The sequence below is a fragment of the Anolis sagrei genome, chromosome 1, assembly GCF_037176765.1.
Source record: "Anolis sagrei isolate rAnoSag1 chromosome 1, rAnoSag1.mat, whole genome shotgun sequence".
NCBI classification, from domain to species: Eukaryota; Metazoa; Chordata; class Lepidosauria; order Squamata; family Dactyloidae; genus Anolis; species Anolis sagrei.
Genome location: NC_090021.1, coordinates 331,526,720 through 331,541,789, shown reverse-complemented (window position 1 = coordinate 331,541,789; position 15,070 = coordinate 331,526,720). Strand labels below are relative to the sequence as shown.

Here is a 15,070-nt window from a genome sequence, read left to right as displayed (position 1 = left end):
AATAAATGTAACTAATTTGCAAAGTGGGAAGCCCAGGATGCCGAAGAGAATGAGAGGCACTTCCAGTAATTAAAGCTGTTTCCCTTGAACTCAAGACAGACTTAAATTCCCAACAGTCACTCAATACATGAAGTGAATGCAGAACTGAGAAAATACAAGGGAGATATAGATATGCATCAGGAGCTGGTTCACCATTCTTCTGTTGATATGTCTTAATTGGATATATAGTGGGGCCTTGGTATCCACTGGGGTTTGATTCCAGGACCCCACATGGATAGCAAAATCCATGGAAGCTCATGTCCAATTATATATAATTGCAGAGTCAAATGGCATCCTTATATAAAAGGGCAAAATCCAGCCGTGACTATTGAATGTTTTTTCTAGTGTGTACAGATTCAGAAACTAAGTCAGCATTCTAAGAGTTTCTTATGGACTGGGCTGTGGTGCAGCTAGTTAGTAGCCAGCTGCATTAAATCATTACTGATCAAGAGGTCATGAGTTCAAAGCCAGCCCGAGTTGGAATAAGCTCCCGACCATTAATAGTCTTGCTTGCTGTTGACCTATGCAGCCCGAAAGACAGTTGCATCTATCAAGTAGGAAGTGCTTTATGTGGGGAGGCTAATTTAACTAATTTATGATGCCATAAAACCTTCCAACAGTGTGCAGAAGAATGAGGAAGTACTCCATCAAAGGACCCGGTGTCACAAGTGGACGGTGAAGTGGCAGTTCCCCCTGCGGCCAGAACCAAGCATACCTTTATGAAGCCAGAAAAAGCTGAACTGCTTAGAGTCCAAGATCAGAAGTACTTGCACATTTTCTCATCCTTGATGACAAATGGTGTCTTCAAGACATCCCAACAAGAAAAAAGGCAATTTTTCATGATCTAGAACTCTTTAAAAATGCAAACACAAAATATTCACACATAATGCAGTACAGTTGGCTCCACACAATTGACGATTTGTTTTTTTTTTGTGGATTTGATTATTCACATATTGTGTTATCCAATAGTGTAGTGTAAAAAAAACCCCACTGCAAACTGTACAAAAACTCACATAATTTCATGCACCAGGGAGAAAACTACTGAAATAATTTGTTTTTACAGGGAAAAGCAAGAACCACAGACAAGTCAGGACTGTATTCACTGATCCAGTTAAGAGAGACTGAAAACAAATTTTGTTGGACTCAACGTTTTCTTTTACAAAAGTAAGATTTATATCCTATCCAAGACTTGTGGTACCTTATTTGAAGCATTCACACATTTGCAAGATTTATGAGTATATATGCATTAATTGGAGGGGGAAGGCTTAAATGGTTTGCACAATATGCAAAATAGATCAAAAAGATACTCGTGAACTTTGACAAGGGAAGAAAGTACAAAGCCTTGCAACCGATCAGAAAAAAAGGACAGGAAGCAAATGGCATTGCCTTTGGAGAGCTCATCTGAATGAAGCTGAGAGATTTCCACATTCCAGGCAATTAACTGAAACTAGCTTTCGCTGCACATCTTTAAAGTGTTAGCTTTTCAGCAAAGCCACAAGTCCCAAGTTCTGTAAGAAGAGCTGGCTTCTCTTATCTTTGAAGGACGCATGATACCAAGGCTTTTTAAATGTTAAGTCACCTCTCACTTTGAAAGGAGCTGTGGCCTTCATTCAAGATCTTCTCAAAAGACCATTATTAAGGTGCTTCAGCAGTTAAACATAACTGTATCCGCGTAATTGGTTAAAAGTCAGGAGCTAATTGGCAAAAGACCTTTCAATAGCTGACAGGCTTTTGCAGGATTGTGTTCCCGCCTTCCCAGGGTGGCTATTTGATGGCTATCCTCAGAATGAAACCCTTATAACCTGCAACCAATAATTACAAAGCATGGGATTGCAACCTTGGCTTGTTGTCAAATGTTTGTAGGCTATAATTAGTTCAAGTAGCTGAAATCATTTATGTACCATAGTAGGTTGGAACAATCCAACTTTTCCTTGTGATAACTTTGGATAACAGACCTGAAACAGACAAGGTGCTTCACATGAAACTCTGAAAGCAAATTTTAAATACTTGCTCAGCATGCATTTGTAGTCTCAAGGGTAACTTATTGGACACTTGCTAAGGACCAAATCCTAGTAGGGCTCCGAGCCTATTTCATCTTTCTAATGCTATGTCCTCCAAGAAATGAAAAGGGCAAGGAAAACTTAACAGTAGCCTCTCCTTGGCTTGTTCTTTCTTTCTTAGCAGTTTTATGGATTGGTTTAGAACAATGGTTCTCAACCTTCCTAATGCTGCAAGCCCTTAGTACAGTGCCTCATGTTGTGGTGACACCCAACCAAAAACTTATTTTCATTGCTACTTCCTAACTGTAGTTTTGCTACTGTGAATCATAATGTAAATATCTGATATGCAGGATGTATTTTCATTCACTCGACCAAATTTGGCACAAATACCCAATACACACAAATTTGAATACTGGTGGGGTTGGGGGACGATTGATTTTGTCATTTGGGAGTTGTAGTTGCTGGAATTTATAGTTCACCTACAATCAAAGAGTATTCTGAACTCCACCAACTATGGAATTGAACCAAACTTGGCACACAGAACTCCCATGACCAAGAGAAAATACTGGAAGGGTTTGGTGGGCATTGACCTTGAGTTTTGAAGCTGCAGTTCACCTACATCCAGAGAGCACTGTGGACTCAAACAATGATGGATCTGGGCCAAATTTGGCACTAATACTCAATATGCCCAAATGTGATCACTGGTGGAGTTTGGGGAAAATAGACCTTGACATTTGGGAGTTGTAGTTGCTGGGATTTATAGTTCACCTACAATCAAAGAGCATTCTGAATCCCAGCAACGATAGAATTGGGCCAAACTTCTCATACAGAACCCTCACGACCAAATACTATGTCTTCTGATGGTCTTTGGTGACCCTCAGAGGTCCCAGCCCCAAGGTTGAGAAACACTGGATTCGAATATTAGAGTTAGAAGGGGCTGCAAGGCGCCAGTTATTCCTAATCCCTACGACCTATGGATACACACCCTGAAAGCTGCATCTCTGTTTAAAGACTTTCAAAGAAGAAAAAGCCTTAATAAGTAGAATCAAAATAGTAAAAGAATAGCTTTATTCTTGTGCTATTGTACAACGAAATTAAATGCTTTCCCCAGCACATATCACAAAACAACACACCCATCGCTTCAAACTCCAATCACTACCGCACAGCTCACAATGCCACATCAATGTGAATGAAGGGGACTACTCCACTGTCAAATAATTCTTACAGTAAATAAGATCTTCCTAATGTTTTGTGGAATCTCTGTTCCAGTCATGTGAATCTATTGGTTTGCATTCCAGTTGCTGGAGTGGCAGAAAGCAAACTTTCTCTGTCTTCTCCATGACATCTCTTCAGGTATTTGAAGATGACAATCACATCACCCTTCAATCATATCTCGTCCAAGCTAAACATATGTAATTCTGTAAGTCACTTCTTTCCTCATCAATTAAGGACCCTTCCACACAGCTGAATAAAATCCCACATTATCTGCTTTGAACTGGAGTATATGGCAGTGTGAATTCAGGGCCCTTCCACACAGCCCTATATCCCAGAATATCAAGGCAGAAAACCCCACAATATCTGCTTTGAACTGGGTTATGCGATGACCCGTCCAGTACCTTTACCATAAAGGGGGGGGGGGCTGTCCAGACAACATTCTGGACAGTCCCAAATTAATTAGTTACAAACCAGGAAAACCCTGGTTTGTAGTGAATTAATTAGATAGTGGATTTATTCCGTGCCTTCTTGGAAAGCGCGAGATAAACCCACTATTTTTGGTTCTAGACTGTAGAATACTGCAGTTCAGACAGTATTCCCACAGTTTACCGGGCTAAATGAGCCCAGTAAACTGTGGAAATACCGACCCCCGAAGCCCCAGACCCCTTAGAAAAGTAATAAAAACTTACCTGGCCTCCATTACAAGCCTTGGCAAGGTCTCCTGTCAATTAGAAATGATGCACCAGGAGAGCAGGGGTGGGGGTGGGGGGTGGAGGAGGGAGGATAATTGCTTTCCCCCCACTCTCTTGGCATGTCATTTCTATGCACTAGGAGAGCTGGCTGAAGCTTGTAATGGAGGCCGTGTAAGTTTTTATTACTTTTCTAAAGGGTCTGGGGGCTTGGGGGGAGGGGGAAGGGCCTCCAGCCATTCTCTCAGGCCCTTCAGAACTGACACAGTGAACACTCTTAGTGTAAGATACATCACTACACCACTATATACTTTTTGAACGTGGAAATCATATTTTGCAATCTGATCAGCCTATTTCACCTAATTTTTTCGAAGGTAAAGAAGTCTTTTGTGGCTTTACAAGGTTTATGAAAGCAGATTAATGATGTGTGTATGATTATTCAGAACTCCAAAAATAACAGGCCTGGGGTCAACAGGGTGGTTATGGAAGCTATGTGTTAGGAATTTAACATAAATTTTAAGTCTCATGAATATTGCATGCCAATGGCACGAAAAACCAGCCAAGAAAAATAATGAATTAGGTGTTATTTTCCTCCCTCTGTTGACTTTACTTTAGCTTGCAATGTAGTATCCTTGGCTAATGTAACAAATTGCTAATGCTGTGGTAATGAAGTGTTGCGTAATTTGGCAATGTCCTCCCTTGGGCACTTTTTTCACAGTCTGCATCCCTCATGCTATCAGGCTTGAAGAAGTAGCTTTTCCCCCTCTGTGGAAAAATGCTCATCAAGGTTGAATTCATTCATTCAGTCATTCATTCACAATATAATGCCACCTCCACAGCACATGATGCACATAGGACCTTCTCGCACATCTCTCATCTGGAGTTTGCAGAGTAAAATAGAAAACAGGGCAATAAAGTAGTGTTTCCTTTGGGAATGGGAAGGTTTAGAGTCTAAAGAATGTTTCCCAGCATACCTGAGAAGGATAGCTTTGACTTGGTATAAATGGGATTCTGTCACCCTTTGGGAAGGGACATGGTTGTTTAAGTTTTTGGCACCCCTCTCCATCAGGACTGTTTTGTTGTCAAATGAATGAGTCTTAATTACCAATTCCACACCAAAATGTTCCACATAACAATAGAGAAAAAAACTATAGCCAGAAAGGTGCTTGTGTCTTATATTTACAAATGTTCCCCTACAGAAGTTGTTGGGTATTTTTGTCCACATTCAGTCAAAGGCTGTGAACACAAAGTTGCCCAGGCCATTCCATCACTGCAAAGAAGTTGAAAACAGCAGTTTTCAAAGACAATTCACTCAGAAAAGAATGTCCTTTCCTGCAGAGAAAACTTATGGGAGCTTGCATAAAAAACATACTTTTCAGTGCAGACAACTTGTCTGTTTTTCACCCAGAATAAGATCCAAATGGCAAAGATTCTTGTCAGGGTTTAGCAATACTTCAGGAACCATTTTTTGGATATGTTTTGAATCGGACTTGGCTTTCCATATCCACAGATTTTGCATCCATGGATTCTACTATCTATGGCTTGATTTTTTTAAATTCCCAAAACCAAACCTTGCTTTTGCTGTGGTATATAAGGGGTATCATTTTACTGTGCCATTGTATATAATGGAACTTCCACACATGCGTGGATTTTTCTATCAATGGGGAGTCCTGTACCAAACCACAGCACATACCAAGGATATACATAGTACAACCACATCCAAAATCTTCCCATCCCTAGTTGACATAGGATCAAGATTAATGTTTTTTTCCTCTATACAGTTAATGCAGTGGAAGGAGTTGGTCAGCTTACCCAATATAGCTACCACTTCGTCATCCTGAATAACTTCCAAGGATCCTGAGACAACAAAGCAGAGGGCATCAACACTTTCCCCGGCATGGTAGATGAGGTCTCCAGGAGCGCAGTGGATGGTCTGGAACTCAACGGCAAGGGCTCGCAGGCAGCCATCACTCGCTAGTCGAAAAGCTGGGTGTTCGTTAAAGACTTTCCGGTTGAGATGCACACAGATATCTGCTCTCATGTCCTTGGGACAAATTGAAAGGACCTGGAGAAAGAGGAAAAACATCATTGTGAGGGCAATATGAAGGGGTCAGTATTTGAATGTCAAGATAGGAGTAGGAGTGCATGTCCGCTATATAGTTTGACACTACTTTAACTACCCTGGCTGAATGCTATGGAATTATGAGAGCTGTAGTTTTATAAGGTCTTTAGCCTTCTCTGCAAAGAGCACTGGTCCTCACCAAATTACAGCTTCTAGGATTCCATAGCACTGACACATGGCAGTTAAAGTGGTGTCAAACTGGTTTAAACTGTATAGTGGCCCAACTTACCTGTCCGAATGCATCTCGTCCTATGAACCAGCTAGGACATTGAGATTATCTGAAGGCCCTGCTCCTGGTCCCGCCTGCAACACAAGCACGTCTGGTGGGGATGAGAGACAGGGCCTCCTCAGTGGTGGCCCCTTGGCTGTGGAATGCCCTTCCTACAGATATTAGATCGGCCCCTCCCTACTGGCATTTCGGAGGAAAGTGATGACCTGGTTGTTCGAGCAGGCATTTGAATAGGCAGTATAATGAATATAGGAATATGGAACATCGGATGATGAAATTGGATCTTGATTCTATTTATGAGGTGCTAATGAGATGTTATATTGATGTTTAATTGTTTACTATGTTACTGTTTTAATTGTTTTAACTGTTTTTATGATGTCAAGCATTGCATTTTGCTATTGTTAACCGCTTTGAGTCGCCTAAAGGCTGAGAAAAGCAGTATATAAATGAAGTAAATAAATAAATAAATTCTACAATGTAGACACAATTTTAGATCACTGGGATGGAGAAAGTGCATTGAAGACACTGAGGCCCATTTCCCTCAGTGTCTCAAATGTACCTCCCCATTTTTCTTAATGGCGCATTTTCCAGGCAATTTGTACCCAATACTTGATAGAAAAGTAAGACTAAAAATGTGTGACCGATCCCACCAGCTCTCTAGGCAGTTGGCCTCCTTGGTGAACTGCTCTCACAGTCAAGAAGTTCTTTCTAGTATTCAGCATTCAATACCCTCTTATAATTTTAAATCATTAGACCTTGTCCTACCCTCCTCTTTGTGCCAACCCCTGAGGTATTTAAAGTGAACCATTCTTTCACTCCTCAGCCTTTGTCCTCCTTCTTATCATCTTCATTATTCTACTCTGAGCCTGATTCAACCTATCTATATTCTTCTTAAAACTGAGTGTCTAAAAAAAGGAGGTGTCCAGAATAGAATTCAGTGCTTCAGGTGAGGCCTGACCAGCCCAGGATACAGTGGGATTATTCTTTCCCACTGAAAAAAATAAGCTTCTATTAACACAAGCAAAAATAGCATTTGCCTTCTTTGCTGCAGCATCACACTGCTGGCTCACATTCAACGTATAATCAACAACAGTCCCAATGTCCTTTTCACATATAGGATTGTTGAGTCAAAAATCCCCCAGTTGTCACTGTTGAATTACATTTTACTAATTTCAGCCCAGTTTTCTAGTTTATATAGGTCCTTTTGCATTCTCTTCTTTTCCTCCAATTTGTCAGCCACCCCTTCCAATTTTGCATCATATGCAAACTTAATAACTATTCCACCCACTCTGTCTCAAAAAATATATTGATGAGTGTCAGCCCCAGGACAAAACCTTGAGGCACTCCTTCCAATCTGAAACACAGCTACTGATGACAACTCTTTGAGTGTAGTTTTCCAACTAATTATAGATCCATCATCTGATGATGTTTCCATCTATTCCATATTCCACATTGAACAGGAAATTTAATCAAATGTACAGAATTCCTGTACAGAAACATGTCAACAACTGAGCAACAAAAGATTGTGATGTACGATCGCACTCTTTAATGAGAAGTAATCATTATTTCCCAACTATGTACATCATACTTGACCTTTCTACCTCATTCTGGTGCTCTAGGTGATTTAACAGAATATGCCAAGATGTCTTGAAATATGTCTCAGAAGGTTTTAACTCAAAATCACAAGGAGTATGTAGTTCCTACAAGCAAACCGCTATCGATATTCAACATGGCTCTATCTCATGTAGGCCTCATGGTCTCTTTAAAGAAATAGGAATTGGGTAGGCACAGAAGACCAATGAAAAGACAAAGGTCACTTCGGTACCTTAACATGCTGTTCTGGTTGTTACACTTACTTTCATCTTATGCACTTTAAATATAGATACCCCTTCCAATGCCATGAGTCCATTCTACACAATGATGGGATTTATCATTGGGATTCCACAGATATATAAACCCCCTTTTCCTAGTTCCAACAGACCTCACTACCTCTGAGCATGCTTGCCATAGATGCAGGCGAAACATCAGGAGAGAATGCCTTTAGATCATGGCCATATAGCTCGAAAAAACCTACAACAACCCAGTGATTCCGGCCATGAAAGCCTTCGACGATACGATGGGATTTATAGTTTGGTAAGCTATTCAGAGAGAGCTAGGACTTCATCCCACAGGAAAAGTAAAGCATTTGGGAGAGTTGGTTTTCCCTTAATCTTCACCACACCCTGTTTTGAGATTAAATGGAAGATTTTCCTACACCCCCCCCCCCCATCACACCTAATCCTTCTCTCTGCTTTCATTAAAAATTATCTGTTTTATTTGCCACCACACAGTAAAGACTTGTTTCCTCCACTGTCCCTACCCTGTTTTCTTTTTTTAATAACTTCTCTCTTTGTAATGTGGGGAGTTCAACTCACAACATATAGAATTCAGAACAGAATTCAGAACAGGAGGGAGAGGGGAAACGAAGTTTTGGCTCTCTTATATGTTTCTCTCTGCTAGCCTTTTGATAGGCAAAACAAAATCCTGCCAAGACAGAAGGAGTTTCAGAGAGGCAAGTGAGAAAACAGTAGGTAAGAGTTCAAAAGGACTTTTATGACCTAGAAGGGAAATAATACAGGAAGGGGGGAATGTTGAAAGAGGAAACTTGCTATGGTTACAGATACACTAGAAGAAGCACAGGATTTGCATGCTTGCTATTTTCTCCTGAATGTTTTGAATATCTTTGAATGTTTGCTATACCTCTTCAGTCCCAAAATGGTAATGGCGAAAGAAAAGAATCAATACTGGTCATTTCGGCTTCTCTCTCCATAGTGACGTCACTGTTATGTTTACAAATGGGCAAGGGGGAATTCCCATCATATGTTAAATTGGGTATTTTTACGATTTCTAAGCAGGGAATTGAGGAATAAGTTGCTTGTCAACTGGCTTAGGAATCTGCAGGAAACATCTACCTCACATTTGAAGCTTGCATTGTGTGAAGTATACAGTTGGTGTCTTAAGTGTGTAGAAACGCTGATTTTATTGCATGTAATGAAGTCATTAGTGTGGTATAACGGTTTGTGTGTTGGGGGTTCAATTCCCTGCTCAACTATGGAAACCCACTGGAAGCCCATTCCTCTTAAAAGTTCACATTAGGGTTGACATGACTTGGAAATGACTTGAAAGTACACAGTAGCAACAACAAAGTACTTAGAAGCTTTTGTTAGAAAGCATTAGTATTGTAGGTTGTATCCACCAAGCTACAAATCATAGGATTCCACAGCATGGAACCATGAGAGCTGATGTATAATCCAACTATTATAACTTTGTAGTATCAAAACAGTGACTATCCTGCCCATATAGAATATTTTGAAACCCAAATCATCTCTTTCTATACCTAATTCTTTTTATAGACAAACACCTCTCCATTTATCCATTCCCGAGAGCTTCTTTTTGGATCCTCGCAGCAAGTCCTGCTGAGTTCATTCTGACTTGCTTCCAGGTAAGTGCATGAAGGATTACATTATAAAATAGCCCGAACAGCTACTGCCATCCTTTTCATGTTGACATAAAAAAAACTGTCAGAGAGCAGAAGAAAGAAAGAGAGAGACAGAGAGAAGAAGCATTCCGAGGTGCTCCGGTATCTAAGTAATGAAATCACTTCACATGGCGTTCCTTTGTGGAAACACAATAGTGGCGCTTTCATCGTGTTCTCCTGCAGTTTCAGAAGGCAAGTCCTCTGCTGTGTAGGACAAAAAGCCAACTCCATCCATCAGGAAGAAGTCAGTAATTAGTTGAAGTTATGAGCCGAACAGTTCTATGCACACAGCCAGCCTCAAGCTTTCACTGGCTGAATATAAACAGAGGGAGCCGGCCCTCTGAAATAAAAGAGGAACAAAGTCCTTCACTATGAAATCCATGTTTTGCATTATTCCCCATTTTGAAAATTAATTTCACTTCACAAAGTGGAGTGGGTGGGGGTGGGAGTTCCAAAAAATGTAGTGTGTGTGTGTGTTTTTTTAAAAGGCAAAGTATCCAAAGCTGAGGTTCCCTTCTTGGGTATCCAGCATTGTGAAGTAATAAGAGTGAAGTTCTTCTTTCTGGACCATTAGCTGCAGTTAATAGAAATTACTGGTGTGTTTTGCTTATTTTCAAGCAAGGGCTCATTCTGTAATGAGGCTACATCATTTTGTGGTATCTTTTTTCTGCATTTTGGAAAATGCCTTTTAGCATCTGCTTGAAATTAATATTGGGTTGACATTCTGCATTGGAGTTGAATATGCAGAATGTCAACGATCTTGACAGATTAGAGAGATGGGCCAAAACTAACAAAATGAAGTTCAACAGTGACAAATGCAAGATACTCCACTTTGGCAGGAAAAACGAAATGCAAAGATACAGAATGGGGGACAATGCCTGGCTTGAGAGCAATACGAGTTAAAAAAATCTTGGAGTCCTCGTGGACAACAAGTTAAACGTGAGCCAACAATGTGATGTGGCGGCAAAAAAGCCAATGGGATTTTGGCCTGCATCAATAGGAGCATAGTGTCTAGGTCCAGGGAAGTAATGCTACCCCTCTATTCTGCTTTGGTTAGACCACACCTGGAATATTGTGTCCAATTCTGGGCACCACAATTCAAGAGAGATATTGACAAGTTGGAATGTGTCCAGAGGAGAGCAACTAAAATGATAAAGGGTCTGGAGAACAAGCCCTATGAGGAGCGGCTTAAGGAGCTGGGCATGTTTAGCCTGAAGAAGAGAAGGCTGAGAGGGAATATGATAGCCATGTATAAATATGTGAGAGGAAGCCACAGGGAGGAGGGAGCAAGCTTGTTTTCTGCTTCCCTGGAGACTAGGACGCGGAACAATGGCTTCAAACTACAAGAGAGGAGATTCCATCTGAACATGAGGAAGAACTTCCTGACTGTGAGAGCTGTTCAGCAGTGGAACTCTCTGCCCCGGAGTGTGGTGGAGGCTCCTTCTTTGGAAGCTTTTAAACAGAGGCTGGATGGCCACCTGTCAGGGGTGATTTGAATGCAATATTCCTGCTTCTTGGCAGGGGGTTGGACTGGATGGCCCATGAGGTCTCTTCCAACTCTTTGATTCTATGATTCTATGATATGGGAAATCTTCACATGCAAAATCAGAATCACAGAAATATAGAGCTGAAAGAAAACACAAGGGTCGTCCTCATCTAGACTAGTGTTTTTTAAACTTTTCCATTTCAGCCTGAGAGATGTTTACATAACCCTAGGTATAAAGATATAAAAAGCAAACATTAACTGGTAACAAATAAACATTTGCAAGGCTTGTTGAACAAGTGTTTTTCTATTTTTTGAGTACAGTTGGAGCATCTTCTGTAGAGTCTCCTGTAAACAGTGCACAACAGATTTGTGTGAATGTTTAAAACAGCCATTAGGTGATGTTCAGACAGGTTTGTAGCATCAAAACAATGACTATCCAGCCCATATAGAATATTTTGAAACCCTGTCAGGGTTGCCATAAATTGGAAGTGACTTGTAGGCACACTACAAGACCACAAAATGTTAGTACAAAGAATGCATTGCAGTGGAACAGAGTTGTTCCTTTCCATATTTGGAAATGAAAGAGTGAAGTCCTGTTAGGTGCTTCAAGAGTAGATTTTGTCAAGTCATGAAAAACATTCAAAGATCTTTCTATACAAAAGTAGATAAATAATGAGCGATCTATATAGCACTAACAATTAGAGGATTATTGAGCAGAGAAATCAAAAAGGATAAATTTGAAGAAATTGGAAACCTTTTATTGCTCCTGTTACTTGTGTGAACTTTGATTTAAACCACCATCTGATCAAAGTGAAACAGCATGCCTTTTGGGTTGTTGTAGGTTTTTCGGGCTATATGGTCATGTTCTAGAAGCAGAGGTTGTGAGGTCTTTTGGCCTAGGTAGGTAAAGGTAGTCCCCTGACATTAAGTCCAGTCATGTCTGACTCTGGGGTGTGGTGCTCATCTTTTTCTAAGCCGAAGAGCCAGCGTTGTCCATAGACACCTCCAAGGTCATGTGGCCGGCATGACTGCATGGAGCGCCGTTACCTTCCCGCCGGAGCAGTACCTATTGATCTACTCACATTTGCATGTTTTCGAACTGCTAGGTTGGCAGAAGCTAGGGCTGACAGCGGAAGCTCACACTGCTCCCCGAAATCGAACCTGCGACCTTTCGATCAACAAGCTCAGCAGCTCAGTGCTTTAACCCACTGTGCCACATACAATTCTGTTCTTGCAAACTAAAACTGAATATTCCAAGTAGCACCACAATGTCCAACCAGCAACATTCAAGCTACAGCATTTCTAGAGTAATGCTTTCTAAATGTCCATCTTAACACAGATATTTGCAGGTGTTATTTTAATGCAAACTTCTCTTCCCCCCTTTTTGGCGATGGCTTTCCTCCTTCCTGTTACTCTAACATGCCCTCCTTGGATCAATAAATATAACTGTAGCACATAACGAAAAAGAAGAAGAAAAACAAGAATAACGAACAGCAAAACAATACAGTTTTGCTTCTACTTCTCTGTTGCTCATGAGACTGAGAAAGAAAGCTTCAAATTCCCCACGGAGGGGATTCTGATGCTGTTTTCTTTCTCCTCCAGTATTTTCTCAACCCAGACAAGGTGTTTAAGACAAGCTTCTAGAATGGCTGAAAAGGATGCTGTAGGGAATAGGGCTGAAAAAAAGGGGTGGGAAAGAAAGTTGAAGCAACCAACACAAAGAATTGTTTCTCCTCATTTAGGGTTATCTCAAACTGACAAGCGTCTGTTAAAAGGCTTTCAACCATCCCAAATATCCTTTCCTTCCTGCGGCAAGCCTTCAGGGTGGCTTTGCAAGTGCTATGAAATCGGTTAAGCCTGGTTAACAAGAGCGGCACCCATAGCTACACAATCAATGCCAGGCAGCTCCCTGGAATGCGCTCATCTTGGGGGATTCTTTCAATTCGCATGAAATGAACCACACTCCAAGCAGTTGTGTGAATCCCTCCCCATTTTTGTCGCCTGGGTGGAGAGAACTAAATCAGAGTGTGCTAAAAATGGAGCTTGCCAAGGTTAATTTAGAGATTGGGTTCTCCACTTTGGGTCCTCCAAATGTTTGTGGGCTTCATCTCCCAGAATTAATCATCATAGAATCATAGCAGGAATCTTAGGGCAGGAAGAGACCTTGTGGGCCATCCAGTCCAACCCCCTGCCAAGAAGCAGGAAAATCACATTTAAAGCACCCCTGATAGATGGCCATCCAGCTTCTATTTAAAAGCCTCCAAAGAAGTAGCCTCCACTATTGATCAGGTTGGCAGAATTTCTGGGAGTTGAAGGAGAAAAGTACTGCTTTAGAAGCTAACACAATTAATTTCAAATTCCATGAAAAGACAGAAAAACATTGCTGTTAGTCCTTGCTGAGATTCTGTTAGTCCTTCTATGGGAACTGCCCTCTTCCATTGTTTCTTTGTTTATCTTTCTTTTTCTCCTGGATTTCTCCCAATATAGGGACTCAAGGCAACATCTTGAATCATGATGTTACTTCTTAATACTATTATAAGAAGTCCTAACTCGGAAGAAGAAACAATAATGGTTGTTGTAAACAATGCAGAACACAGAAAAGAGGAAGATCACATTCCAGGTGGAGACATTCAATTAGGGACATCGCAGCTGCCCAGAGGATGTGAGACCTGATGATAGAGTGACTTGGAGCTCTGTCATTCATGGGATTGACATACTTCAAAGTCAGCTTGATGGCAATTAACAACAACAACATGTTGCTTTAATTTTAAAAAATTAAATCAAATATACCAATATCCATCCTAATTCTCTCTTCCACCCCACTCTAAGACCCGTCGCAAACTAGGTTCCTGCGGGAGAAAACCTTGCTAGCACGTCCCTGATGTCACGAGACTCCGCCTCTCTCCCCGCCCCTTTCTCCGCCCCTTTCTCCATGCGAGAGTGTTTTTTCCTTTGCTAGGGCAGCATTGCCAGCGTACTCTCTCAGTTGGCAGAATTCAACTGAGAGAAAATGCGGGCAATGCTGCCCTAGCAAAGGAAAAACCACGCTGGCAAAGAGAAAGGGGCGGAGAAAGGGGCAGGGAGAGAGGCACAGGCTCATGACGTCAGGGACGTGCTAGCAAGGTTTGCTCCCTCAGGAACCTAGTTTGCGACGGCTCTAAAGTAACACGTAAACATTAGTCATTCTTTGAAAAAAGTGACTTTAAATGTTGATGTGAAAACAATGCCACTTGTTTGGGTTTTCATGCCATGAAAAACAAAGAGCAATGATCTCACTGTTAATGTATTATTTCTAAGCACTGGCAAAACATGAAGTTCTTTTCTGATTAGAGAAATTCCTGCAGTAAATCTGCCAACATTACTGCATGTGTTGACCTCCCATATTAGTCAAGGTCAGGTTTTAGGGCCAAAATTATAGATTTTGTTATGGCCCGTGGATAAATTGAGCATCATTCCAAAGAGAGAGAAAAGCACAATTTCTGTTTCACGTATTTATATTTATCGTATCAGTAACGAACCAGGAGTACAGTTGTAATTTATTTTTTTAAAAAACATGAAGTTTAAAAACTTGGCATTATACTAAATATCCTTTGACCAATAGCTGGCCACTTGGAGTGCCTCTGGTGTTGCTATAAGAAGGTCCTCCACTGTGCAGGTGGCAGGGCTCAGGTTGCATTGTAGTAGGTGGTCTGTGGTTTGTTCATCTCCACACCTGCATGTCATGGACTCCACTTTGTGGCCCCATTTCTTAAGGTTGGTTCTGCATCTCGTGG

At 41.1% G+C, this 15,070-nt stretch overlaps 1 protein-coding gene across 1 annotated transcript in view; it reads right to left on the bottom strand.

Moving 5' to 3' along the window:
- KCNH5 (potassium voltage-gated channel subfamily H member 5) overlaps nt 1-15,070 on the bottom strand; it is a 289,582-nt gene that overhangs the window by 85,260 nt on the left and 189,252 nt on the right. Inside the window, exon 9 of the mRNA XM_060754182.2 lies at nt 5,756-6,008. Within this exon, the coding sequence (XP_060610165.2) occupies nt 5,756-6,008 (253 nt within the window). The remainder of the gene's footprint in view (nt 1-5,755; nt 6,009-15,070) is intronic.